At 40.0% G+C, this 25,635-nt stretch overlaps 1 protein-coding gene across 7 annotated transcripts in view; it reads left to right on the top strand.

Annotated features, from left to right (window-relative positions):
- The first annotated feature begins 2,039 nt into the window (after window positions 1-2,039).
- The window catches only part of PLEKHA7 (pleckstrin homology domain containing A7), a 165,041-nt gene continuing 141,445 nt past the window's right edge, over window positions 2,040-25,635 (top strand). For 6 of the 7 annotated variants that reach the window (XM_076344076.1, XM_076344074.1, XM_076344077.1 and 3 more), the window contains exons 1-3: window positions 2,578-2,668; window positions 2,820-2,896; window positions 3,083-3,140. In XM_076344076.1, the coding sequence (XP_076200191.1) occupies window positions 2,586-2,668; window positions 2,820-2,896; window positions 3,083-3,140 (218 nt within the window). In that variant the 5' untranslated portion in view covers window positions 2,578-2,585. Of the gene's footprint in view, window positions 2,167-2,577; window positions 2,669-2,819; window positions 2,897-3,082; window positions 3,141-25,635 lie in introns of those variants that run through there. The other variant, XM_076344078.1, reaches the window with a different exon arrangement.

Raw genomic sequence — 25,635 nt, 5'->3', positions numbered from 1 at the left:
TAAGGCAAGCACCAGATGTAAATACTAGAGTTAAGGGAAGAAGGGAAGAAGCTGGGGAGTTGCATACGATTGTCTGGCTCTTGCACTCTTTCCTGGCACCTGCTCTTGCTGAGATCTGAGACAGAGTACTACGCTAAACAGACATTTAGTTTGACCCAGTACAGATGCTTTTAGGACCTGAAATGCACAACACAATAATGTTTATTCAATTACATTGCTATTCACTGTAAGTGGAGAAGCCTATCTTGTCACAGCGGTCTAGTGGCCAAAGCGTGGTGGAGTTACAAGCTAGCTTCAATGAGTTCATGCAGCTGACAGAGCATGAAAGACTTGCTTCATAGCATCAAGGTAAATTAATCTCTCCAGAGCAAGAGTTTGTCTTCTCTTTTCTGCACAGATCTAAACATGCAATGACACTAAGCAACTTGTATTTGATTTACTTTGTAATTGCATGAGAACTGACCTTATTGCAGGTTCTGTGATAACTGACATCTAATCACAACATTACCAGAATGACTCAAAATTGTTAGGGTTTCAAAGAAAAGCAGCACAGAAGTTTTAGAAGTTTTGATCAAAATTCTGACTTAGGATAAAGGGCTAGAAGACACTCTCTCCTGCTTTTTAATTGTGGATAAACTAAAATTCTGTGAATTGTTGGAAGATGACAATATTGAGGAAGAATTTTTGATGGTGTAATGTCAGGGAAATTAGTCTACAGAAGTTAGCAATAGTTCTGCAGGTGTAAGACTGCCAGACTTTCACAAAACTCCCACCAAACTCTTGATTTCAAGCCCATGCTTTCTCATGTGCAACTGAAATCAAACTACTTTCCAACATTTAGCCTGTAACATGTCCCACAGTAATGACCATTCTTGGTCTGGTATAGCGTCATCTTCTCCAACAGTGGCCTAGAAGAGAGCCCCACACAATGCCATCCTGATGCACCATACCTGCATGTTGTCTGAAACTCCTGTGAAATAAAGCAAAGTCCTCTCCCCATTGCTGCTGCTTTTCTTGCCTCCTACTTTCTTCTGATGATGTCTTTTGGTTATTCAGAAGAAAAAGCATACATGTATTATTTTCCCTGTACTGCAGCATTCTCCCCTCTTACACCCTCCCTACTGCATGAGTTCTCCCTCTCCCCTGCAGCCATGCCCTCAGTTGTTCTCATCCGTTTTTCTTTACTCACCTGCCCCCAGTCAAGCCCATCTACTCTTTCCCACCCCTCTTTGCAGCCTGTCTTTCCCCTATTTAACACTCTCCTTCTATCCTGAGCTAGCAAACATCCCATTTCCTGGCTTTTTGATCCTTCTCTCTCCCCAGTATCAGAACAGCAAAAGCCCCACGGAGCCATGCTTGGCTCTAGCACTGCTGCCCTTGTTGTGAGAGGCAGGTGCAGATTTCCCCACCCTGACCCCCCTTGGCTTTCTCAGTCCCCCTCTTCTGCTGCCATTACCACTACTGCCAAGCCAAGGCACAGGCTGGGACTCCTCACCTGGGACCCATCATCGCTCTGCTGACTGGCACAGAGGACTAGAGGAAGAAGCGTAAGGGCTCTGCTGCGTGGCAGCCCAGCCACAGCACCCCCTTGCCTGTCCCATCCACTCTGTCCCTAAACCATATTCTCAAGTGACTGCAGCTTTGCCTGGAGCACTTAACTCTGTCCTTAGCTGTAGCTTACCCATGCACCAGCACCGGTAGAGATCTTAATGTCACTGGTCTGAGCTGGGAGCGAGTAATGCGTAACTTAAGTTCACCTAGCAGGCTCTCTCAAGTTACCACTCCCTCCTTTTCTAGGTCATCGATGAATATAGGGATTGGCACAGGTCCCTTGCGATACAGGTGACAGCTCTACTTTGTCAACTGACTGTTACTGACTCTCTGCTATCTTTTAACCTTGCAGCGATTGTCCCCTGTACCCGAGGTTCAAAGTCCCTACGGCCCTTCTCTCCTCACCTTCCACCATTGGTGAGAGTGTATCCCGGGACACGGTGGAAATCAAGTGCTATCACACCTCTACTTGTCCTCCGTTTTGACACGTTCTGGACGGTTGCTACGACTCCGAGACTGGAGCAGGAGATTCATCCGGCCTCTTCACTGAGCGAAGAGCGTCTTTAAGGATGTGCACCCTCCCCGACAGACCCTGGCGCCGCTCTTGCCCCCGCGGTACGCTGCGTGCTTCCGAGGCGGCGTCCCTGCGCCCCCCTCGGCGTCCTGCGACTCGGGGTTGACCGCGGGGGGCCGCTGCGCCTCCCCCCGGCTGTGCCGGGGCGTGAGGGGACGAGGCCACCAGCCCACGCGGGACTTGGGGGGTGGGAAGGGTGGGCGCGGGACAGCGGCGGACAAAGCCGGCCGGCGCCACCTCGGGCTCCCGCCCCCCATTCCCCCGCGGGCTCTCCGCGGCTTCCCCGGGGCAGGCGCCTGCCTCCTGAGGGGCGGGAGGTGTCACCCCGCGCCAGGGCGCCGCGCCTCCGGCGGCCGCGGTGGCGCTGCCGAGCAGAGACGGGCGCTGGGCGCCGAGCGCCGGCCGCCCGCCCGCCCGCACCCCCTCCCCGGCCGGCTGGCTGGCTGCGCGCACGGCGAACATGGCGGCGGCGGTGGGGCGGGACACTCTACCTGAGCACTGGTCCTACGGCGTCTGCAAGGACGGGCGAGTCTTCTTCATCGAGTAAGGGGGCGCCGGCGGGCGGGGGCGGCGGGGGAAGGGGGGCGGGGGTGGAGGGTGGCCCCGCTCCCGCCGCTGCCTGCCTGCCTTCTTCCCTCCCGCCCGGCCGCACGCAGTCACTAACAGGTGCATGTTTTCCGCTTCTTCCTCCCAGCGACCTGACCCGCACCACCACTTGGCTGCATCCTCGCACCGGGGAGCCCGTCAACTCCGGCCACATGATCCGCTCAGGTGGGTGCCGGGGGCGGCGGGGAGGCTGTCCCCGCCCTGCCCTCGCGCCGCGCACCGTTAACGGCCGCTCCGCTCCCCCTCCTCGCCCCCCCCGCGGCCAGTGAGGCACCTCGGGGGGTGCGGGTGAAGTTCTCATCCCTCCTTCCCTGCTTTCTTTCTCTTTCTCTCTCTCCCCCTCCCTTGCAGACCTGCCCCGCGGATGGGAGGAGGGGTTCTCGGAGGAGGGCGCCAGCTACTTCATCGAGTAAGTACTCTCCTGCCCCGCGCCGCCCTCGGGCCGCCGTTGGCGGCGCGGCCCCGGCCCGCCCGCGGGGACGCCTCGGGGTGGGGGGGACGCCGGGCCGCTTCTACCTCCTGCCCCCTCCGGCACGTCCGCCTATTTAATTAATGATCAATGCGAGGGAAAGTGACAACGAGGTGTGCGGTTTTGGTGGCGGATGGGGACGGCTGAATGCCGGGCGCGGTTGGATGCGGGGATCCCCACGGCTGCCGTGCTCTCTCGGTGGCTAGCAACAGGTTTCCCAGGAGGCGGCTCTTCAGGTTTTTTTTTTGTTTTTTTTTTGTGTTGGTGGTTTTTTTCCCCCCTCTCTTTCTGGTATTTAAAGTGTGGTTTGTGGCAGGTGGAGCGTTGCATTGCTGAGCGCCGGTCATGGTTGAAGGTGGATAGTTGTTTTTTTAGTTTAAATGGCTCGTGGCTGTGGATGCAGCACTGGGAAGTTTTGCAAGTGAAAGGCTTTCAGTGTTTCTTCCCAGAGACGGGAAGAACGGATGAACTTGCCTTGCCTGGGCTGGTGGTGGCTGTCGTATCTTTTATCAGATATCTTATTCAGAGAACAGTTAAAAACTTGCGATGCGCTGCGTCTTAAGGCTCTCTTATTCTATGAGATGCAAGCATGTTGCAGTAAAATAGGATAATTAAGAGAGCTTCTTTCAAACATTACAAATGTTTTTACAAATGTAAACATTGATGTAAAAGTAGAGGTTTAATTAAATCAGTAAAACTCTGGTACACCCTGGATACACAGTTGTGTGTCACTTACGATGTCTTTGCATTTTCCTTTGAATTTGTCACGCATTCAGATTTCTAATGAAACTAACAGAAAAAGAGTGGAAAACAGTCGTTGCTTCAGTGCAGGACTGGAGTGGTTAACCCAGATCATTAAGTATACAGTCCCGTATAACTGCTGGCAACTGTGTGACAGGTGTCTGGTTTTGAAATGCCTGCAGAGCGTACCCCAAAACCTTTGACAAACTTGAGGTTTTTAGTAAAGATCAAACTTCAGAACAATAGTGGGCCAGGTGAAGGAGGGATTGACTGAGGGCATCATAAATACTTCACACAGTAGGATGTTTGTTAAATAAAATTCCAGATGATCCTAAAATGTCCTTTTTTCCCTACAAAGGAGGAAAAAAACCCATCAGTCCCCGTTTACCTGAGCCAGAGAATTTATTATAGTGCTGGACTGGGCAGTTAGTTTAGCCCTCAACTAGTGAACAGGAGATAGCAGCAAGGCATCAGAGAGCAGTTGAATACTGCTTATAGCAGCCACCCTTTAACTGTGGCCAGTGTGTTTGAAAAAAAGGAATAAAAGTTCTTTTGGTTACTTTGGTGGCTGGTGGACCTCTAAAATATGATAAGTGTACAGCCTGTAAACGTAGTGCAAACAGGTCATTTACACAGATATGTCAACACAAACTTCTTTCCTCTTTGTAGGAATACATCTATTTGTTTTTCTGTCCTTTCCAGAAGCTTACTGGTGCAATTTTAGAACAGCTTAGATTCCTTTTCCCAGCTGCTCTATTTGGAAGACCATTCTCGTGTCTTGTTTGTCAGGCAATTACAAAACTTTTGATTTCTGATCTGTTAAATTACAGTTGTGTGCAGTGCATTGTCATAACTTGTGCTAATAGTATTTTCTAGCTTGAACTGGAATTGCTGCAGGAAATGAAATAAGGAGTGGAGTGTGTATTTTACAGGGCAACTGGATAAACTCGACCATCTTTAGCCAAGCAAAGTTTTGTGAGGAGCAGCAGCAATTTTTTGACATAAATATGTTCAGCTGTACTGCATCACACCAAAGATTCACCTGATATAGTATCCTCTTCAGCAGTGATACTTCCCCCAGCACTGCTCTAGTCTCTGTTTTCAGCTCAGAGGCTTCCTGAGCCAAGTGGAATTTCTCAGTTTTTCTTCTGTGAACATACTGAGCTCCCCTTGTGCTCATGTAAACATCAGCATCCTTAGACGAGGATTTCCATACCTTACTGCTCTGTTCATTCCTCCTATATTGCTTCTACGTGATGAGTTCTCAGCTTACAGAAAAGGTTACTGGTCCCTAAACGCATGATTTCACATGTTGTACTATTAAATTCCATTTTCTGGCATTTCAGCTCACAAAAAACATAAGCTCTTCTGTATAACTACCCAGTCCTCTTTGTACTGGTGATAGTTTGCAGTCTGGTGTCATCCACAGAAATTTCATGAGCGTGTTCTCACTCCTTGGCTACTAATTTATTGAAGGGTGTCAGGAAGAATGGTATGAGTAACCCCTCTCTCTTGTGGTAATTTCCGCTATTAATACAACCTATTGTAGTTTTTTCCTTTTTGGTCAATTTCTTTATGTATCTTGTAAGTCTTATTTCTATTTTAAATATTATTTAAGTATTGTTTCTTTAATGAAATTAAAGTATTACTAAGTATTATTTCTATTTTAAATAATTTCATGTGGGACAGTATCAAACATTTTATTTAAATATATATGGGCTAACTCCACTTATATAACTGATTTCTGGTACAGCAAGTAATCAAAATGTTAGATAAAACATTGGATGTGAGACATCTTTGACTTAAAAAAAGAAATTAATTAAACCTATGTCCCTTTACTTCCTTGTCTTTATTACTTCCTTCAATACTATGGACAACCTTGAAACATCATATAGTAAAACAAAGGTTTATAAGCTGGTCAAGCTTAATATCAAAACCAGGTAAGCTTTTCTCCCCTTTCCACATACTGGGAGTTTGAAAATTTCCAGAACTCCACTTCTGATGGATAGAAACCTTCCAAATTAACGTGCTCTGGTTTATAACATTTTTCTTGTGTGTCAGTGCTGTTCTATAGTTCAGCAGCTGTCCTGTAGTTTAAGGGGGACTATTTTTCCTTTGGTTATTTACTAGAGATGTTTGTATGAAATTGCATCCTCTCTTAGTCTTGTTTTGCTCAACTAAATAAACTGGTTTCTTTGTCCAGCCCTTTAAAAAGGGCTCTCCGTCTGTCTGATTATCCTGTAGTTCTTCTCTGCACCTCTTGCAATACGAAGTCATCTTTGTTGCATGTGAGTGAACAGAATCATATGCTGGAATGAGCTTTTGTGAGACTCTCGAACAACAAAAATGCTTTCTTGGCTCTAAAAATTTCTCAGCTTTCTGCATTTTAGCTTGTTTGCCTGTTTGGGGAAGACACCCACACTGACAGCACATGCGAATGCTGTGAATTGACTGATACATCCAGATCTTTCTTTTCCTTTACTGCTTTAACTTTTAAGACTATAATTTGTATTAGGAAGCCATTTATGAAGCTATATTCTAGTTCTTCCCATTTATGCACATCCACATCTTCCTGAATGATACTCTCTGTTCTGATCATTCTTCAGGTTTTCTTGATAGTGGCAAACCCTATTAGCGCAGCCTGTTAGCCTAAAATCACGAAATAAAACATTAAATAAATTATGTATAAACTGATTTTTCTGGATCTCCATTTGGTAGTTTTGGTAAAATCTCGCTGTTTCTTTTGCAGCTTATTTGCAACTTAAATAGCTTGTCTTAAGGAGAAAATGGGATAACTTTTTATACAGTTTTATGTCTTTCCACGTACATAGCCTCAGCATCTTTTTTACTCTTAATCAAATAAAGACATGGCATAATCAGCTATACTTAATATAGATACCAATTATGAAAGCTTGCAATTTGGCCACCATTGCTTGTGAACTGTTAGACTTTTTTCATCAGTGTGACTTATTTACACGTTTTTGTCACTCAAAGAAGAGAGGAAAACCAGCAATTTAACTTTTTTTTTAAACCAGGAAAATGGAGTGTTCAACTTGCTTGGTATGGCAATCTTTGATCTATATTAAGAGGAGTATTGGTTTAGGCATGATCATAGGACTAGATGTTTCTTTGTCTAAAAGTATCATGGATGTTGTGCTTTCTGACTTGGAGTGCCAAGGACAGCTTGCACTACTCTTTTCCATCTCTTTTTGTTTGTTTTCTCTGCTGATGTTTTTGAAATATGTTGTGTTTGTTGGGCAACTGCTTTATGTTAAGAGTCACTGCAGAAAGGTTGGTGTTGCTGAGCGTATGTGGAATTGAATGAGGACTTGACAATGCTTGCTCTGGTGTGTTTCTGGTAGTTGGGTTGCTGATGTGAAGTGGTAAGTGTGGTTGGCAGACTCTTTTTGGGGAAGGAGATGTGACATGCGGGGAAAATAGTGACTGATGGAAAAACAGTGCATGTATGCATTATAGTTCAGGCTTTTGTTTCCATTTGCTTATTACCTTTTTCTGATCATCCGAAAGACTTATGGAAGTTGGAAAGCTTTGAAAGTCTGGAATGCTTTTTTTGTTACCTTCTTACAGCTTTGAAAGATTGATATGAGTATTTATGTGAAAGGGTCCGTTCTTCCAGTATTAGATACCTAACTGGCTTGTATTCAAGTAAGTTAAAAAAAGTGTACTGCTGCTATAGAGGTTGTTTTAGAATGCTGCAATAACATTGCACATCTCAAAGGTAATATTGCATTCAAATTGTAGCCTAAAATTAAGAACAAAAAAGTGGACATCAGCACTTAAATATCTGAAGTTAACCCTTTATTTATTTACTTCTGAAATCAGTTTTTAGTCCAACTTGGCCTCTTTGGGTAACGGTGGATGTACAAGAAACAAAACTTCTTATGAAATCGCCATTGTTTATAGCAATAGTCTTTAAGTGTTTGCAACTGTTATTCTTTAACTCTTTTATTTAGCTTTTACTGTATGTAGGAAATATGCATGGTACGTGTTTTCAAGTATTTGGAAATAGTAAAAGAGCAAAGAACACAGAAGTTGGTGAATCCCAAATTGAAGTCTGCCTTTGTAACTTTGATTCTGTTGTGCCAAATGCATACGTTCTGATACCATGTCACTGAAAACCATGTACGAGCTCAGATTCACCCAGTGTGGGCTATAGACGATACCCAATTAATGATGATTTAATCACAGAAGCCCAAAGGGAAAGAGACCATCTGGATTATTGAGTTCAGTCCTTTTGATTATCTGAGAAGACTTTTTATAATCTCATTAATAAATTTAATCAACAGGTTTCTTCTGCCCTGCAGAAATTCCTGTCTTCCCCGCTCCTAGTAGGATGTTGAGGACTGTTTCTTTTTAGTGGCTGTTTAGATGGGCTGAAGCACTACTTACCGTATGTGTTTCATGGCCTGCTCTAAATACAAATTATTACTATTTTTTTTTCTTGCTCTGTTTTCTGTGGTGGTTATTGCTGTAGAAGCAAAAGATACTGGAGCACTTAACTACTGTGAGTAAGGAGTAGTGATGTCCCTCATAATGAGATCTTCACTATAGATTGTGTCTTTTGTGGTTCTTGAATCCGTGCGTAGATAAAAGGTCTCAGTGTATAAGTAAGTATATAAACCGATATGAAATCCACCTGTGAGGAGCTGGCCTATGAAGTACTTCACTCTGTCATTGCTGTGTATAACCAGTTTGAGTTGTGTGGAGTTCCTGAAGTGAAATAAAAATTCTGTAGCTGGAACCACGTGAGAACTTCACCAACCAAAAGTGAAGACGTTTACACCATCGCTAGCAAATTTGAGGATAATCTCTGGCAAAATGAAAGGACTTTGTGTGCTGTAAAATGTCATGGAGAAACTTTCAGGGAAAGAAACCTGGATTGCTTCCACAGCCATGGGTAAAGCTCTAGTTTGGATTAATCTTGAGAGGCACCATATGCAGCAATCTGTAGTAGATCATGACTGGTTCCTAGAGTTCAATCAGGAGTTACCCTTAAGGGCAAGGACTAGACTTCATTCAGGTAATTTGTACGGGTGGAAAAATGGATATGAATTTGAGAAGTGGAAGAAAAATGCTAGAACTGGCTTTTGTGTTGAAATAAGAGGGTAGGGAAGCTGTCCCATCCTGCAGTTCTGCAGAAGCGATAGACAGTCTTGAGCGGCCTCTGCTGGTTCACTGGCAGGAAATTAGGCAGCAAGAGGAAAGCTGCCAGAATAGGGGTGAATCTGTGTTGGTGCTTTTTATTATTATTTTTTTTAAATTTCTTGTAAGAAAGTGTTCCATTTGGGCAATGGGAAAAAAGAACGATATACAGTAAAAGTAAATAGTATTGCTTGTACGAGTTTCTGTGTATCTCTCCTCTTGTCCTTTGTTCTCCAGCTCTGGGCTTGATCAGACAGCCTGTTTAATAAATTTTGTTCTCCTGGATTGTGGAGAGAACTGAGTTTGGAATATTGGACCTGCTGGGTAGATACAGTAGCTATGTTCATTCAGGTTGGGGAAACAATTAAGTGTCCTTTTTTGATGACAGTTAAAATGAGAGATCACTCTTTAATGAGTGAAGTAAATGCTGATAGATTTGTACTCGGGCAGAGATTGCTGACGACTGCAGACAGCAAAAGAAGTACTTTGTAGTTTAGCTACCAGATGGTGGGAAAAGGGTATGTTCATGCTGCCTGAATTGCAGAGTGCCCTCTGGAAGAGCAAGCTTGGAACTATGCATAAGAAAAAATGCTACGTGCGGTTTGATTCAGCGATATATATGAATGAAGAGGAGCATTCTGTGCATTCCTTGGGGGAGGGAGGAGTGTATAAGGGGAGGTGCTGGTTTTTGTTTGTTTTTAAAACAAGACTGCACCAAAAAGTACTTAGCTTGGTCGGTCAATCCTTGTTTGCCTTTCTTCCAAAATACACACATGTTGGAAAACTGAATTTTGACTACCTGATGAAGCCAGCAAGGATAACATACACTTAAAGCAGTTAGTTCCCATTAACTTGAGATGTTGTTTTGGGTGTTGAACACTTCTGAAAATCAAAGTTGTCTGGGAAACAGAGGAACATTCCCTTGTTCTGGTTGGGGTTATAGGACTTAACTTGTGTTCTAGCTCAGAAAGAAGGGTACGAACTGGTTCTGCAGAGCTGCCAGCAACCACATTTTGTTCAGTACACATTCTAGCTTCTTTAACATGGATCTGTCAGGAAAACTTCATTAATTCAGCCTCTTTCCTGAAGTAGTGTCCACTTCCGCATTCATTGAATCTGTGTGCAGGTGAACATGTGCGTATGTTTTAGGAAGCTGCGTATTGCAGTGAGACTTTCAGTATTTCTGAAAGTCTGTCTAAAATGTAAAGATTAAAAATAAATACAGTTGTACTGGGTATGTATTGCTATAGTCTTAAAATTAGTTTTCATGATCTTGTGTTACATTTCAGACTGCTTTTAGAAGTCTGCAATATGTCTGTCACATCAGATGAGGAAATAGATAATCTATTCAACACTTTTAATTTTATTTGTTACCCATTATCTACCAGAAAAGAGAGAATCTCAAATATCTGGGACAGCAGAATCTTGATATTAATACTACACATTTTGTTGAAGAAGGTTGCTTCTTCAATCTATCAGTAGCTGTTAAACTCTCTAGCAACTGGACCTAGTTAAAAGGATTACCTACCTGCACGCAAATATATCATGCAAGATGTTTTTGTATTTTATAATGGAGGAAACAAAAAAAGTACCTTTTCCACATGAGTCCGGCAATACTAAACAATGTTAGCAAGTGCTTTGGTGAAGAGAGAAGCGTGTGCTGTGAAGTACATGGGTGCAGATTTTTCTCCCGGGTTCTATGCCCTGCATTTTCCCATCATTCCGTTTGCTGCAGATGGATTATACTAAAATGAGTTTTCTCCTCACTACTGATCAAAGTTTGCCATCATCTCAAATATTTACATTTCATGGGTACAGATTAAGTGTACTGCTTCAGTATTGTAGTGCTGCATCCTGGCAAAGACCAACTTGAATAATGTGGTGTCACATTTACTTAATATCACATTCGATTCTATCCGGTATGACTGTACATTCTAATTTCCTGTTAAATCTAATTTGTTTTGTCTTTGCCTCCTAGATGTACTTTTAAAAATTTTTTTTTTAATGACCTTGGCTTGGATAATGGTAAAGGATGGGGCTAAAGCCTCATTTGTAGTTTAATTTTTTCCTGCAGCAGTTAGACAGTTTTACAAGGTCTGCTCTGAGATATTGTTCTTAGAAGCAGAACTTTTAATTTAAAAACAGATTTGTAATTAAAGATGTTAAAATCCACGAAGAATCTGGTTAAGCGCCCAACCCTTTTATTTTTGATTGTCTGCCATGTAGTACTTGGCAGGAATGTCACTGACTTGTCTAGACAGGTACAAAAGCTTGTTACCAGTGCATAGTAGGTATGTGCTTTTCTGCCTGAAGTTTTCTGTTTAAACCCTTGTTTTCCTTATTGCTTATCTGTATCTTTAAAGGTTTTGTCTTTAGTTTAATAAAAAGTACAACCAAAGCCACCAAAACTTTTAAAATGAGTTTTGGATACACTGCTAAAATGAAGCATTTGAGTAATACTGGATTTTATTTACAATTCTTTGTCAAGTGAGGACTTTAATTATATTTTTATTTACTTCCTAGAGGCAAATATCCTGAACTAAGAGCAGAGTACTGAGCATTTTGAAAATACATGTTGATTCTGCAACACGCAGGTGATTTTTTTCCAGGAGCTCTATATAGGCTGTGATTGTCAAATATGACTAAGCAGAAAAGCTGCTGTTAATTTTCTACTTTATTTCATCTGAAAAAAATGTAGAGTTACTGGCTTTTTTGCAAGCTGCATATTAGTTTCAAAATGTCATAGTTTCACAGTCATCTTCAAACTAGCAAAATGCTTGAGCAGCAACTTTCACTTAACTTTCATGTTTACTTGGTTCTTTGCTTTTTGCAGTTATTTCTCTGTCCCTTTTCTAGGCAGGAGAACGACCAATATCCTAAGTTAATCAAAATGAGTATTAATATAATGGAGAGCAATGAAAAACTAGAGGCGCTCTTTGTTTATCAAGCAGTGTAAATCAGAGGGCAAAAGGCAAATGTAACTTCTTTTTTTTAAATGGGTGTCTTTTTAAGCCGATTTCTAGGTGTTTTAAATGTGTGCTCTGCAGGTTAACCTCTTAGTGCTTGAGTTCAATGCCTACTTTGGATCAAAGGGAAAGAAATGGGGCTTAACCTAATACCTAGAATAATAAATCTGTTGGATCCATTTCAGCAGAATGTTTAAACACATCTGCAGACAGAACTATGATAATGGGTGTGATTCACTATACGTAATTTTCACTGGTTGGTAAAGCAGCATTAGTAATAATTTCTTTATATTTTTCTGAAGATCAGGAGTTATAACATTAGCTGTTTGCATGGTGAGATAAGACTGACAAAACCTAGATGTAGACAGTTTTCCACAGAGGACATGGTGGTTCAAAACCATGTTGAATTGCCTGGACTAAATTAAAATTAAATTAATAAAGTTAGCTGCAAAATTATGAAAACCATTTTTCTTAGATGACAGTTGTCAGACACCTGATATTTATCATTACCATCTCAGGATATCAGCCCTCATTTTTTATTTAGAGTAATTTATGAACATGACAATTTTTTTAATGTGAAGTGGTTGCTTGCTTTCCAGTTAAGACAACGATCTTGTCAAGTGGCTTGAGAAAATGTTTTTATTTCCTTCCTTGGCAAATCGTGGATGGATGCTGTTCTTTAAATGCTACTTTTGTGCTTTACTTTCTTATCACAGAAATACTTGAATACCTAAAACTATTTCAGATAGCGATAATATTTATTCCTTCAACACTGTGCATGTTATTACTCCCAGTATTCCATTTTAGATAGCCTGACCTCTTTCCTTTTGCTTTTCCAGTTAGCTGTGCAGTGAGCTGTAGTTTGAAGTCGTTTATATTTAAAAAAAAAAAATCCATGACTTATTTTTGTCTCATGCAAAAGCATTATATGAAATTCTTTTAATAAACAGATTACAGATATCAAGTCAGGCTTTGATATACTCATTTAACAGTGTATTTAGTTCTTTCAGTTGAAATGTGAAGTGATAAATCTTTACTTCATCAAGGTGTTAATATCAGTGTAACAGATACTCTTCAGTGTCGCTGGCTGGTTTTTATCCTCTTACTGCTAACTTGTTTGAAAGGGTGGACAGCTAAATCTCCAGGTGAAGAGCCTTTCTTGAGAGTTGCATTTCCATGCCTTTGGAGAGTATTGAATATTGAAACAACAGAGTGGAGGAAGGAAGATTGAAATTCCTGAGGTGTATGACAATGTCATCTGGCAAAGCAGTAAAACAACACTCGCTTTTATGACTTTCAGTATATTTCCATGTGTGGTGTGTGATTGCTGGGCGTTCAGTATGTGAATTGTTAGGCATTGAAATTCAGGGTTTGCTTATGGATTTTTATTGCAGTTGAAGGATTAAAAAACCAGTGCAGGTAGAAACATAAATTGCAGTTATTCCTGAAGTAAACATTACTAACCCAGAACATCTAGTGTCAAGGTTAAACACAAGATACGAAAATACACAATTAAGGTATTCAAACATAATACCCAGTATTTGCTATGCAGGAACTGTCATATTGATGCAGAATAGTCCTTGCTTAGAGATTTACAAATAATATGGATTTTTAAACTCTGGTAGTTTCCCTCTCCCTTACTGAGCAATTTGAAATGTTGCAACGATATTACTGGCTTTGCCAGGTGATCCAGAGAATTTCAGTAGAAATGTCTTCAAGTTTTAGACGAGATTTAAATACCCCTTGTACTTGATGGATTTCTGCACTGCAAAGAAACATTCACTCCTGTATACTGGCTACAGTAAGGAATCATAGAATCGTTTAGGTTGGAAAAGACCCTTAAGATCATCGAGTCCAACTGTAAACCAACCACGGCCAGGTCCACCACCAAACCATGTCCCTAAGTGCCACGTCTACACGTCTTTTAAACACCTCCAGGGATGGTGACTCAACCACTTCCCTGGGCAGCATGTTCCAATGCTTGACAACACTTTCCGTGAAGAAATTTTTCCTAATATCCGATCTAAACCTCCCCGGCACAACTTGAGGCTGTTTCCTCTCATCCTATCACTTGTTGCTTGGAAGAAGAGACTGACCCCCACCTCGCTACAACCTCCTTTCAGGTTGTAGAGAGCGATAAGGTCTCCCCTGAGCCTCCTTTTCTGCAGGCTAAACAACCCCAGTTCCCTCAGCTGCTCCTCATAGCACTTGTTCTCTAGACCCTTCACCAGCTTCTTTGCTCTTCTTTGGATAGAGAGGATGGGATCTCAGCTGTGACTTTGCCTTGGGATGGCTGCGGAGTCAGACGGTAGCTGAACTGCAGTGGCAGTGTCTGAACCGGTGGTTCCCAGGGGGCTCGCTGTGCTCGCTGCACACCAGTCAGCAGTGGGTGGCCCAGGGGCAGGGTGTGCTATGTGCCAGGCCCAGCAGCTAGTCTGTGGGTAGCTGGCCACTCATAATGGGCAGGCATAATCTGCTGTCATAGTTCCAGTTCTAATAATAATAGTAAAAAACATGCCCCAAACATTGGAAGTTTGTGAAAACACTGTTTAAACTGAGTTTGCATGAATAAGATAATCAATGTTAGCAGAGGAGAAGGAAAGATGGGAAGTAATTTTGGAAATGTAGGTAAGTAAGTAATTGAAAACCTTTTGTGGATTATCAGATGTGTCTATATGTTCATAAATTAGAAGAGAGACGAAGCATTTTAAACAGTCAGCAGTGTGGACTTGAAAAGGCCAGAAGCAGTGTTCGTGTTGGATACTATGGACTGTTTCAAATACAGTTTCTGGGGGATTTAAAATAGCCCCCCACAAATCTATGTTCTCTTTCTGCAACTTTTGCTGCATCAGCATTGCTTATAAGGAAGCTCAGTTTATTATTTTTCCCATTGACCAGATGCAGGTCAGCTATCGTGCCTGAAATGCTTGTCCTTTCACTGGTCAAACCTGTGGTTCTGGTAATGTAGGGGTAGTTGGGTGATGAGGTGCTTGGAAAGCTGCAGAAAAAGGCAAGCAGGCAAGGCTCAAGAAGTGAACGATGGAGCTATATGTATCAGCCATCTCTGGGGAGAATAAATTCTTGAGTGAGCGGTGGACAGGATGTAAAATTTAGTGATGTGGGAGGGTTGGAAAGCATTGATTTAAACTAGTTGCAAATAAACTACTAAGTGGTACTGATAAATAAAATGGGCTAAAGAGAGAAAATGAGGAAAATTGAAGCTTCTGTGTATGGATAATGTGACTTTTCTCTTCCCTCACCAGAAAAGTAGCAGTCAGAGAGAAGGGAGCTACAGGAGTTCAATTTTTTACAGCTCATCTTCCTTGATGGATCTAATAGGGGAACTACAGTTAGCAATTTGAGGGGTGTCTCTCATTACCAGCGTGCTGTTCCTGTGTCACTGTGGTAGGCAGGCAGCAGAAGCTCAAGTAAACTGTGGTTTGTGGAAGTCAGATTAATCTGCCTGAAATCTTAAAAAGAAGTAGCTGTAGACTGTGTTTTTCAGTAATGTGAGTAGTAAGGCTACAAGAATTTTTGAGTTATTGATGTACAGAAGAGAATTTTGTTTTTGTAGGGAGATGAGAAGACTTGTAAATTTATGTTTAGGCTGTCATACAGCTATTTCCTGAGTGGTTTCTTGAGCTATAATGAGGTACATTGTAAATAGGCCTGTTAAATTTTTGTGTGTGTGTGTCAATAGAAAAAAAAGTGAATTTTTATAGATAATGGCCTGTTAGTGGATATTATGTTTGTTTCCTTTAGAAAGAAAACTTCAGATGGTTTATTTCTGATGAATTTTTACGATTTCTGTGATTAGAAGCACAATAAGAAATTCTATTAGTGAGCTGAATAAACTGTGGTAATTCCAAATGAGGTAATGCAGATGGAGTCAGTTTAAGAATGAAGTTCAGCAGCAATAATTTTTGTTTTCCCCAGAATGTTAATGATAAAATAACTTTTTTCCCTTTCATCTCATCTTTCAGGAATTCTGTTAATGATAATGAACATGTTTTCTACCTGTTATCGGGTCTGTATAATGGTTCTGGGTGAAACTGAATTAGAGAAACATGCTGAGAATGCTGTTCTTGGTGAATTTCAGCATTTGTAAAACATGTGGGTGAAAATATAAAATAAATTGAGCTTGATTATATGTTTGATTGATTTAACAAAGTTCTTAAATATTCTGTCACAAGGTTTCTTGGTTCTGCACTAGTACAGAAATCTGAGAGATTGTTGACCTGTGCAAATATATTTAAAATTCTACTGTATTATTCATTTTTGTGTTTTATTTGGCTCAGCAGCTTCCATGCCAATTAACTTGACATTCCATCTATTTTGGCTACTGAAGTTTGTAGTGAAAATTCTAAATTGCAGTGTAAAACTTGTCTACCAGGGAGGTGAGTAGAAATACAAAGAAGGTATGAATTCAGAGTGCTATGGGCTGTGAAGAGTGCCCATGTGAAGAATGGGAGTGGAGCAGTAGTGTTAGGAAAGCCCTTGTGTTTTCAGCTGATTTGAAGGTAGTGTGCTTGTTTCTCAGTTGCATTGTGACTTTCATTAAGTTGAGCTCTAGTTCAAAAGCTAAGAAAAATGTTTAGGAAACATCTGAACCTGCCATGTAGCAATGGATTATTGTAAAAAACCCCAACCTTCCTGGAAGCTTTTAGCTATTTGTGAGGTAGACAAAAACAATTTCTCTCAAGTAATCAAAGAAATTACTTTTTGCGGGGAAGTAGAGAGTCAGTAGAAGTTAGCATTAGTTGGAACTGCTGTCTTCATAAACAAAATGACTTCTATCTATGAAATATACCCTGCTTAACAATTGAAATAGTTTTGCTTACTTGTAGTTGTTTGTGTAATGTTTTGGATTTTTCTGAATTTGTTAAAAGAAATCCTCCAGTGGGTATTTCATGCCGCACCAGTGTTTCCAGAAATGAATGTTTGGTGATCTGGAGTAGAAGTCACAAAGCGACTTAAATTGTGGCAGTAAATATGCGGGTCCCACTTGCATTTCAATTCTGAAGTGGGCTAAAATAAAATGTCTCTTATTAGTATGTGATAAAAATGGATTTTTTTTTTTTTATTTCATGATAGACCTTCTTTGAATGCTTCAAATAATTTTAAAGTAAATGTTGATTTCATTTTCTATTTTCAGATACTGGTTTTAATCTAGAACCATGTTAATTTGTTCTTCCGTTCCTAGCGGGTTATAAGTTGCAAAAAGAAAAAGGAGCTTAAGTGTGTTCCTGGTAGTTTTTCTCAGCTTCTGACATAGCTGTTAACTGAATTAGCTGAATAAGAGGAGGAAATATTTTCTCTGTGCCTGCCCAAAAGCTAAAGCATTAAACAAACTTTTGAAAGCAGTTTAGAGTTACAAGAATTACTTTATCACCATGTGTCGTGGGCAAGTTAAATTAACAAGGGTGATGTTAAAATGTGGAGTTTCTGATATGATAGGAAAGATTTGTGTGGCATTGTTGTATTGAAATAATCATGTATGCATACATTTTGAAAAGCTCCTGATGCAGTCTTGCATCAAGGTCTTAAAAGCAAGCCTTTACACTTCATCTGCTATTAGGAAAAAAACAAACACAAACCCCTGGAATTTTAAATGCTATATGTTAAAAAAAAAAAAAGTGAAATTTTTTCTTTGTGTCATTACATTTGAGATAGCAATTGCTTTTATAATGGCTTCCATTCTTTAAGAAAGATGCAGAGCTCTAATCTTGGAAGATTGGGACAGTGAAGTTATTCCCTTTACCTAATCAGTTTGTGTCAAAATGCATTTATGTTAAAATACCTTTATAACAACGTAGCTAACAGCTTCTCCCCTCCCCCTGCAAAAAGTATTTTTGAAGCTCAAGCAGGTCAAAGACTGTCTAGTGGAAGCTTTTTTTGTATCTCATGCTGGGTAAATAAATCTTCTGAGAGGTGAGCACTTGCCATCTTCATAAGACAACATTATAAATATGCTACTTATTGAGACAAATGGCTTTGAGGAAATATTTCTTTATTGGGTATTTTTCTTGATGCTAGGAAAAAAAAGTTGTATCTCTTTTTTCAAAAGCTTTGGAAAATGGTAGGAGCAATTCTGTCATCCTTCCTGGAATTTACGTCGTTTCGGCTGTTAAAAGGTCAGTCAGAGATTTGCAGTAAACTTCTAGCTTGTAGATGTTCTGTTAATTTTCCTTCTTTTTTTAAAGTTGTGGACCTTTACCATTGATTGGGGTAAAGACTTTTCACTAACTTGATATTCAAAGAGACTAGGGTAACTCTTACAGTGAAGCTTTTAATTTATTTTTTTTATATTTTAAGGTGGCTAATCATGAGGATGGCTACTTTCTTGTCAACAGGTCTAACAATTAGAGGAAGGATTTTGTACTTAATCTGAAATATGACAGGAGAGGAATGTCCTTTAAAGCTTTCTAGATCTTAGGTTGATACCTGCCCCTGGTGTTGAAAACAGTTTCTACAGGGCATGAAAAACAGGTTTATAGTTAGGTAAAGCTTCTCTGGAAATAAACTGTAAAAAGATTATAATAAAAGCAGTTTTTCAGAGATGTTCTATTTTGGAAAGCAATGGTTTGATTGCTTGGAAGAAAGGCAGACCAACCCACTCAAATGGGCTACTGCTTAGTAGTTAATAATATTAGTACTTAATAATATTGTGGATTTTTTTTTTTTAAAGTATAGGCTTCTCCTTAGATTGCCTGCTAAAGAAGCTTATCTTAAATGTCGCAGCTGCCTTTTTAAAGTTGACTTGTATAAGGATATCCTGTATAGTATATTGTCTTAATTGCTCAGAGTAGCTGCAAACAACTGCGTGACCTACAACAGACAGCTGAATACTTGCCTTCTTTACACAATTGGTACTAGCGATGGTGTAGATACTGTAACTGATGGGAAAGTGCTCCTAGTTTCAAGAAAACTGAGATACCTGTGACCTGTGTAATCGATACCATTTGTTTAAACGTGCATACACTGAAGTGAAATTGTAAATGACAGACCTTCTTAGCATTCAACTGCTCAAGGATTATGAGGAGTTACTTCCTGTAGGGGTTGGGAAATTGCGTTCTCTGCCTGAATGGGTAGGCTGGTGCTCTGGAGAGGAGACTTGCTGAGTCAAGATGGGTGGGTACAGAGATTGAGAATTTCCTTCCAGGATCAGAAGACAAAGAGAGAGGCTAAGAGAGCTGCAGACATCCTGGGACAGCACAGGTTAGTGATCTGGGCTAAATTATGGAGAGAGGCATTTTTTGTTACGATATGCCTGAGGAAGGCTGGTTGAAGAAGCAGCCTCGCAAGGCTCCATACTACTGATTGGAGACTTCTGTCTTCCAGTCTTAGGTGTGGCTTAATGGCTATTCTCAGGTAATAAGGAAACTTGGTGATTTTTTTTTTCTCTTCTTCCCCAACCCATAACCGCTCCTTTTATATGTGTGTACACACCCATGTATGTTTTTCTTATATTCTGCAGGCACTAGAAGAGAACTATGTACAACTGTATGAAAGATTGCAGCTTTGATAGGTTGGGATCTTGACCAAATAACTGGTTTTGTAGATCTTCCTATGGCTTGGTTTTACTCAGTGTCTGATAGTTAACTTTTCCTTTTAGGTAGCAAGACCAGGATATAGAAAATAGACACAAGCTAGGATAACTCTGAAAGGAAATATTGATTTATTGGTTTCAAAAGGGATGAAAAATTTGGTTGTACTTAGACAGGAAAGGGCTGTTGGACTGTTAGACCTGGAAGAATGCAGCTTAATCATTCTCTTTGCGAATCTTTCCTGGAAATGCTGCATGAGCAAAATGATCAAAAATATCTCATCCTACTGATTTCCCATGTTGTCATGCTGGGTTGGTAAACTCTCTTGCCATAATCCTCTGTGGTTTCTGAACCATCTGAGTAGCTTTGCAGCATGGCTAACAGGGCTTTGTCCTGAGGAATCGGCTCGTATGTTCAGCGTCAGCGATATGTGTGTTTCCGTGACCATTGCGTAAAGTGGTGTCATCTGGGGGGCCCAGACTGCTACAAAAAATACGGGATACAAACAAGCCCACAGTGCGTGCATCTGACTCTTCACAGGAAGACTTGTACCTCAGCTACATACAAACCAAGTTTTGAGAAAAAGCTCAGTGACACTTGTCAAAAAGGATTTTTTTTTTTTAAGTTTACATCGGTGCTCTTACAGATGAAATGACATAGTGATTTCACTAAGGATTAAATGATAACTTTATTTTAAAAGACATTGGTTTTTATAACAGGTATTTCAAAAAATTTTCTCGGAACTTGAAACTTCAATTGAAAACTTTGAAAATGCCTTTGTATAAACCAAACATGGATGGTTTCTGTCTGAAAAGAGAAAGTTTCAGATACTCAAATAATCAAAATGTTTTGTTATTTTATAAGGTTGTTTGAATATTCCAGCTGAAATTTTGGGCTTGATTGAGGGTTTATAATAGGTTGTGAAAGTGTCGTGTGGTTGTGTTTTTCTTGTTTTTAATTATCGCACTGAGGTAAAAATATTGGTTGAATATTTTCTTGTTTGACCAAAGTGTGTTGTTGGGTTTTTCTTCCTCTCGAACTTAACACTTTCAAACTTGCCTATTCGCTCATCTGTTCCGCTGCGCAGTGCTGCGTATGCCACTACCGGCTCGGGCCGAGTGCTTGTAATGAGCACGCATTAGTGAAATATGACCATGCGCTGGGTTGTGGCAGATTAACCGGCAGCTGAAATATGGTATTCCTGTGCTTACAAACAATTGTTTCCTGCTCGAGCTGTGTTTTGAAAAAACAGAGCAACACCTTTCACAGCAGACTGTTTACACAGGAGCAGGATGAGGGAAACAAGCTGTCAGTGGCTATCCTCATGAATAATCTGGCAGGCTGCCAAGCAGGCTGAATTGCCATCAGTTGGGAAAATGCAACCAAGAGAGATCTGGTAAAGAATGTGCTCTTAACTGTGCTGTATTGTAGACGCAAGATGGGAGACTCCCCCCCCCCCCCCCCCCCCACCCCGCCTCGCTGGGCATCAGGATTTCAGTGCCTGCTGAGGTTTGGCTTCAGTTGAAAGGCTTTCTTAGTGTTTTTTTGGTTTGCTTGCAAATTAACTGCTACGTTAATGTCGTTTTGGCAGACTAAGAGTTAAAAAGCAGCAAAAATAAAACCTGTGTGAAATATACTGCTTTCAAATAAGGAATTGAAGCTGTCACAGTCACATTTCTATTAACAGAAAAATATGTAGTGTGCTAGCTTTGGAAGAACAAATCTGCTGGGTAGTTGTCTGTTGATTGCAGTTGTCTGTTGATTCAGTGGTACACCTCTGAAAATTAGTAGTCTATGGGGATGAGAGTGAGGCAGTCCTGCAAGTTGTCGCCTATTGTTGGAGATGTCGAAGTGCACGGATACTTTCCCAGTGAAGTTGTTTTTACACACATTCTCTAATAAAAGATTCCAAACAGCACAAAGATTCCCCTTTCAGGAATCTGCCGAAGTGACAGTGCTTTGTTCCCAGAACAGCTTTCCCCAGGAATTTGATTATGCTTAGATTTACAGGAGGAACCAGATGTTCTCACTACTTACACTAACACTCAAAAAAAGGAAAATGAAAGAACCACATAGAAGAACTAAGTTCAGGCATTCATTCAAACTCTGAACAACGTCTGCAGTTTTAGTTTAGTTTATTATGGGCTTTCCTATCTCATTTTAGTTTCAAAATAAGCCCTGAGTAATACATTCTTGTTCTAAAATTTAAGCTGAAAGAACTGAGGGCAGGCTCTGCAGGGTTCTGCTGTGCCACAAGAGGGCATTTTTGGTGCCAACTCTGCAACTATTAAGGAATAAATGTGCTTTTAAATGTCTCGCTTTGGATGAATTCATCTTGAAAAATAGAATTGAAATGAAGCTCCTTAGTTTCATAACCAAGAAAGAACAGTTTGAGATCTTTGTTTTCCTACTTAACATGGAATTGTTGAATGATTTTTGTAATTACATAAAGCCTGAGAATTCGAAGTAGAATTGTGTTAGATTCAGAATCTTGTGCCTGGTGAAGTTTATTTAAACTATCTGCCTAGTATTGGTTACAAACAGTTAGGTTGGACGTTGAAGAAAATATGATGCCAGAAGTGTTTTCCTTTTAGGACCAGTAACCTAAAATAATGTGATTCAATGTGGAAGATTGTGATCATAACAGCGTATCCTTTTGTTCTGTTTATATGGAATTCAAGACTAATAAAACTAGAGGAAATGTCCTATAAATACAGCAACATAAAGTGCTTTAAATAATGCAAGATATCATCATGCTTATAGAGTTTGCATTTTATCACTGAAGATCAGTAATGCTGTAAATGGGAGAAAAAGTACACAGTAAGTTTGACTTGCTGTCTAATTCAGAGATGCCCACCCTTTGTAGTGGGACGAGCCACAGTTTCTTTCAGTAAGCCCTAGAAGACCTATGCATGTTGCTTCATCCTTGTGCATGAGGATGCCTGCATGCGATTGCTTCATCATGTGCCTGGGACGTGCGTGTGCCTGTTACCTGTGAGTGCATATCCTCGTAACAACACGGAGGCGTCCTCTAGCATGTGCTCTCCTCAGGTGAGAGGATACATTCATGCACTTCAGTTGTTTATCTTGATTCCCAAACGTGTCATGTGATAAGGGGGCTTTTTACTCATAAAAGAGAGTTGCAGGAGCGGAATGCCAGAAGAGTTTATCTGACTTGAAATATGTCTGGTTTTGAGCATTCCTCAGGAATATGGCTGCTAGGAACAGCATATAAACCAGATGAATTGTTCTGGCAGGTTCGTTTGTTATGCCAGCTCAACTAATCTTCAGGGGCTTTCTGATCTCACTGAACACAAAACATAATTGTGGTAGGATTTAATTTGTTTGGTTTTTTAAAATGTGGCAATTTAAGGCTTGCAAAACATTGTTCATGCTCTCAGGTTGGTGGGCCGAATTTAGGATAAAGACATTAGCAAATACTAGAAAAACAACATTGAGAATTTGGAAAGTTGACACAAAAATTCTATCTGCAGCAAAATTTGGCTAGATTGTTTTAATGTAATTTTTGCTCCACCAAATTCACATTTAAAAAACCCCAAACTTATTTCTTTAACAACCAACCCATGCATTATTAGCTTCAAAGGTAATATCAGGTCTCTGTCCATAAAAACTTAAGTTATGGAAATTCCTTTAGCTTTATTTATTTCGGTCACTTGGCATTTTTTGCTGTTGTGTTAACATTCTAAAATACTCTAACTCATAAATGAAAATTGTACTGAAATTGTGCCTTTAAAAGTCAGTGGTATGCTCTGCATCAGGAAAACGGACAAATGTGTGTTTGTCATTCGGTTCTGCAGCATCTCTGCATGATTATTCAAAGGATGGTTGAAGCCTTCTGAATACTTCATGTGGAGGGGTATGGTGACAGCAATAATTTTTGTACCTCAGTTAAATAATGTGGATGCTTATTTATAGTAATGCTCTTCAGTTAGATTTGGCAATGTTCATTATGAAAAACATTAATCCTTCCGCTGATGTAGTTTTCTATTGGGAATTTTTTTTATTGTGCTGTATATTTTTCCTGAAATTTATGTGCTTTTGTATATGATGTGTCTGTTTTTGTGGCTTGCTTGCCAATAATGAGATTACTTCATTGCTTGTTTGGTTTTTTTTTCCTTTAAAAGAAAATCTACTTTATTGGCTTTTTAAAAAAAAAAAAACATGAAAACACTGTTGTAATGCATGTGCTTTGAAAGAAGAAATAGCAAATGGAATACATGCTAAAAGAAAGGATAACCTTAACAGATTATTATTTTTTTTTTAAAAGTGCTCCTGTGTCTTCTAACAACTTTGGTTTGAGACTGTTACAGAATTTTAATCTTTTTGTGATGAGAAAGTGCATGTGCTGGTAACTCCTATTGTTTACCCTTAAGGAACAGTGTATTGTCGTTAGAAAGGGTTTATTAACACTAAGATGGCAATTAAAAATATTTTACCTATTTCTATTTTTAAACCTTTTTAGCTTGTTTTTGCATAGAAATGAAAAAAAAAAAGTTCCAAACTAAAGCTCTATTCTTTTCACAGTGTTAGGGACGACAATTAAAAATGTAGAAAGCTGCAGGAGATTTGGGTTTATACGTGCTTTTAGAGAGACTCTGTTGAATAAAAGTGAATAAAGGCTAAGTATTTGCAGTCTTTGGCCAGCCCTTCTTGGATTCTTAAAGCATGTTCGTATAAGAAGTACTGTCATAATTGGCACCAAGTAATTATTGTTTTGAAAGTCTTAATTGAGGCTTGGATTACTCATGGAATCTCTGTTGTGTTCCTCTATAAATTCTGCTATAAATCGGTGTTAAACTGCAGGGGAAGCTGGTAGAAGTCCAAAGATATACTCCTATGCAACAGATGTACTTGCCTGCAGATACATACATGACTTAGAGCTCATACTGCCAATAAAACACTTTTCAAAACCCCTTCTGTTCTAAATCTAGAGTCTGGGAAGTATGACAAGTTCTGCTAGCTGTATTTAAAAACAAACATACCCTCCCTCTTCCCACACATGCACGTGTAGAAGTGACAGGACTTAACATTTGTATCAGCATAGAACTACAGAACTTGTATCCATACATGAGGAAAAAAATACACTGGATTTGTGGAAAATAAGACGTTAAACGTCTTGTCAGAAGTCATGTTTTGGATGGTAAGGTTTTACAAAGATGCTGCTAGTAGTAAATATTTCCAGTGGAGACCTATCCAACAAATCAAGCGGTAGATTCCAGGGAAGTTCCATTAAAACTTACTTCCAATTGGTAAAGCTCTTGGCTAGTACAATAAAGAGCCTGTTGTAGTGTGAAGTATTTGCAGTCAGCCTTATTCAGACAAGACAATGATTGCTTTTGTTCGTATGTGTAATGTAAATGGCACTTTTCAAGTAATGATGTTTAACTTCTGGTACCTTCAGAATAGCTTTGGAAAACAGTATCTTCAGCTAAGATGATTGATTTTTGAATAGATTGCACTTTATAGGCTGGATATTTTTCGTAATAGTTTTCTAATTTAACACTATAACTTCTTTAGAAAAACACTTGTTTGAAGCATTTTAAATCATACATGCTTTTTACGTTTTGGAACTATTAGAATAGTGAATGGCGTGTTTGTGTGCTACCCAAGAAATTTTTGCTTTTTGCAATTCATAACAGGTGAGGGAAAGAATTAGTGGAGGGATACGTACAGAATGTGAGTGACTGTTCCTAAACGTATAATGTTTGGACAGGAGCTTTTCCAAGAAATTGTTAGGAGATTACTCAGTTGTATACTGGTCTATAAATGAGTAAACATTAGTCCCCACTTTACTTCTGTGATTACTGTATCACTTGGTGTGGAAAAAAATACAGTAGTGATCAAAACAAACAATATAGCATTACAGGATATAACTAGAGCATGTCTGCTTTGTAGTTTAAAGCCAGGGCCAAATCCTAGGAATGTTAATTTGGCCATGATGCGCATGTTCTTACTTGCAGTGCTTTTTGAATATGTCATGTGCCACCATGCTATTGC

Source organism: Aptenodytes patagonicus, chromosome 7 (assembly GCF_965638725.1).
Source record: "Aptenodytes patagonicus chromosome 7, bAptPat1.pri.cur, whole genome shotgun sequence".
Lineage (NCBI taxonomy): Eukaryota > Metazoa > Chordata > Aves > Sphenisciformes > Spheniscidae > Aptenodytes > Aptenodytes patagonicus.
Note: the sequence above shows the minus strand (reverse complement) of the source record. Positions and strands in the feature narration are given on the sequence as shown.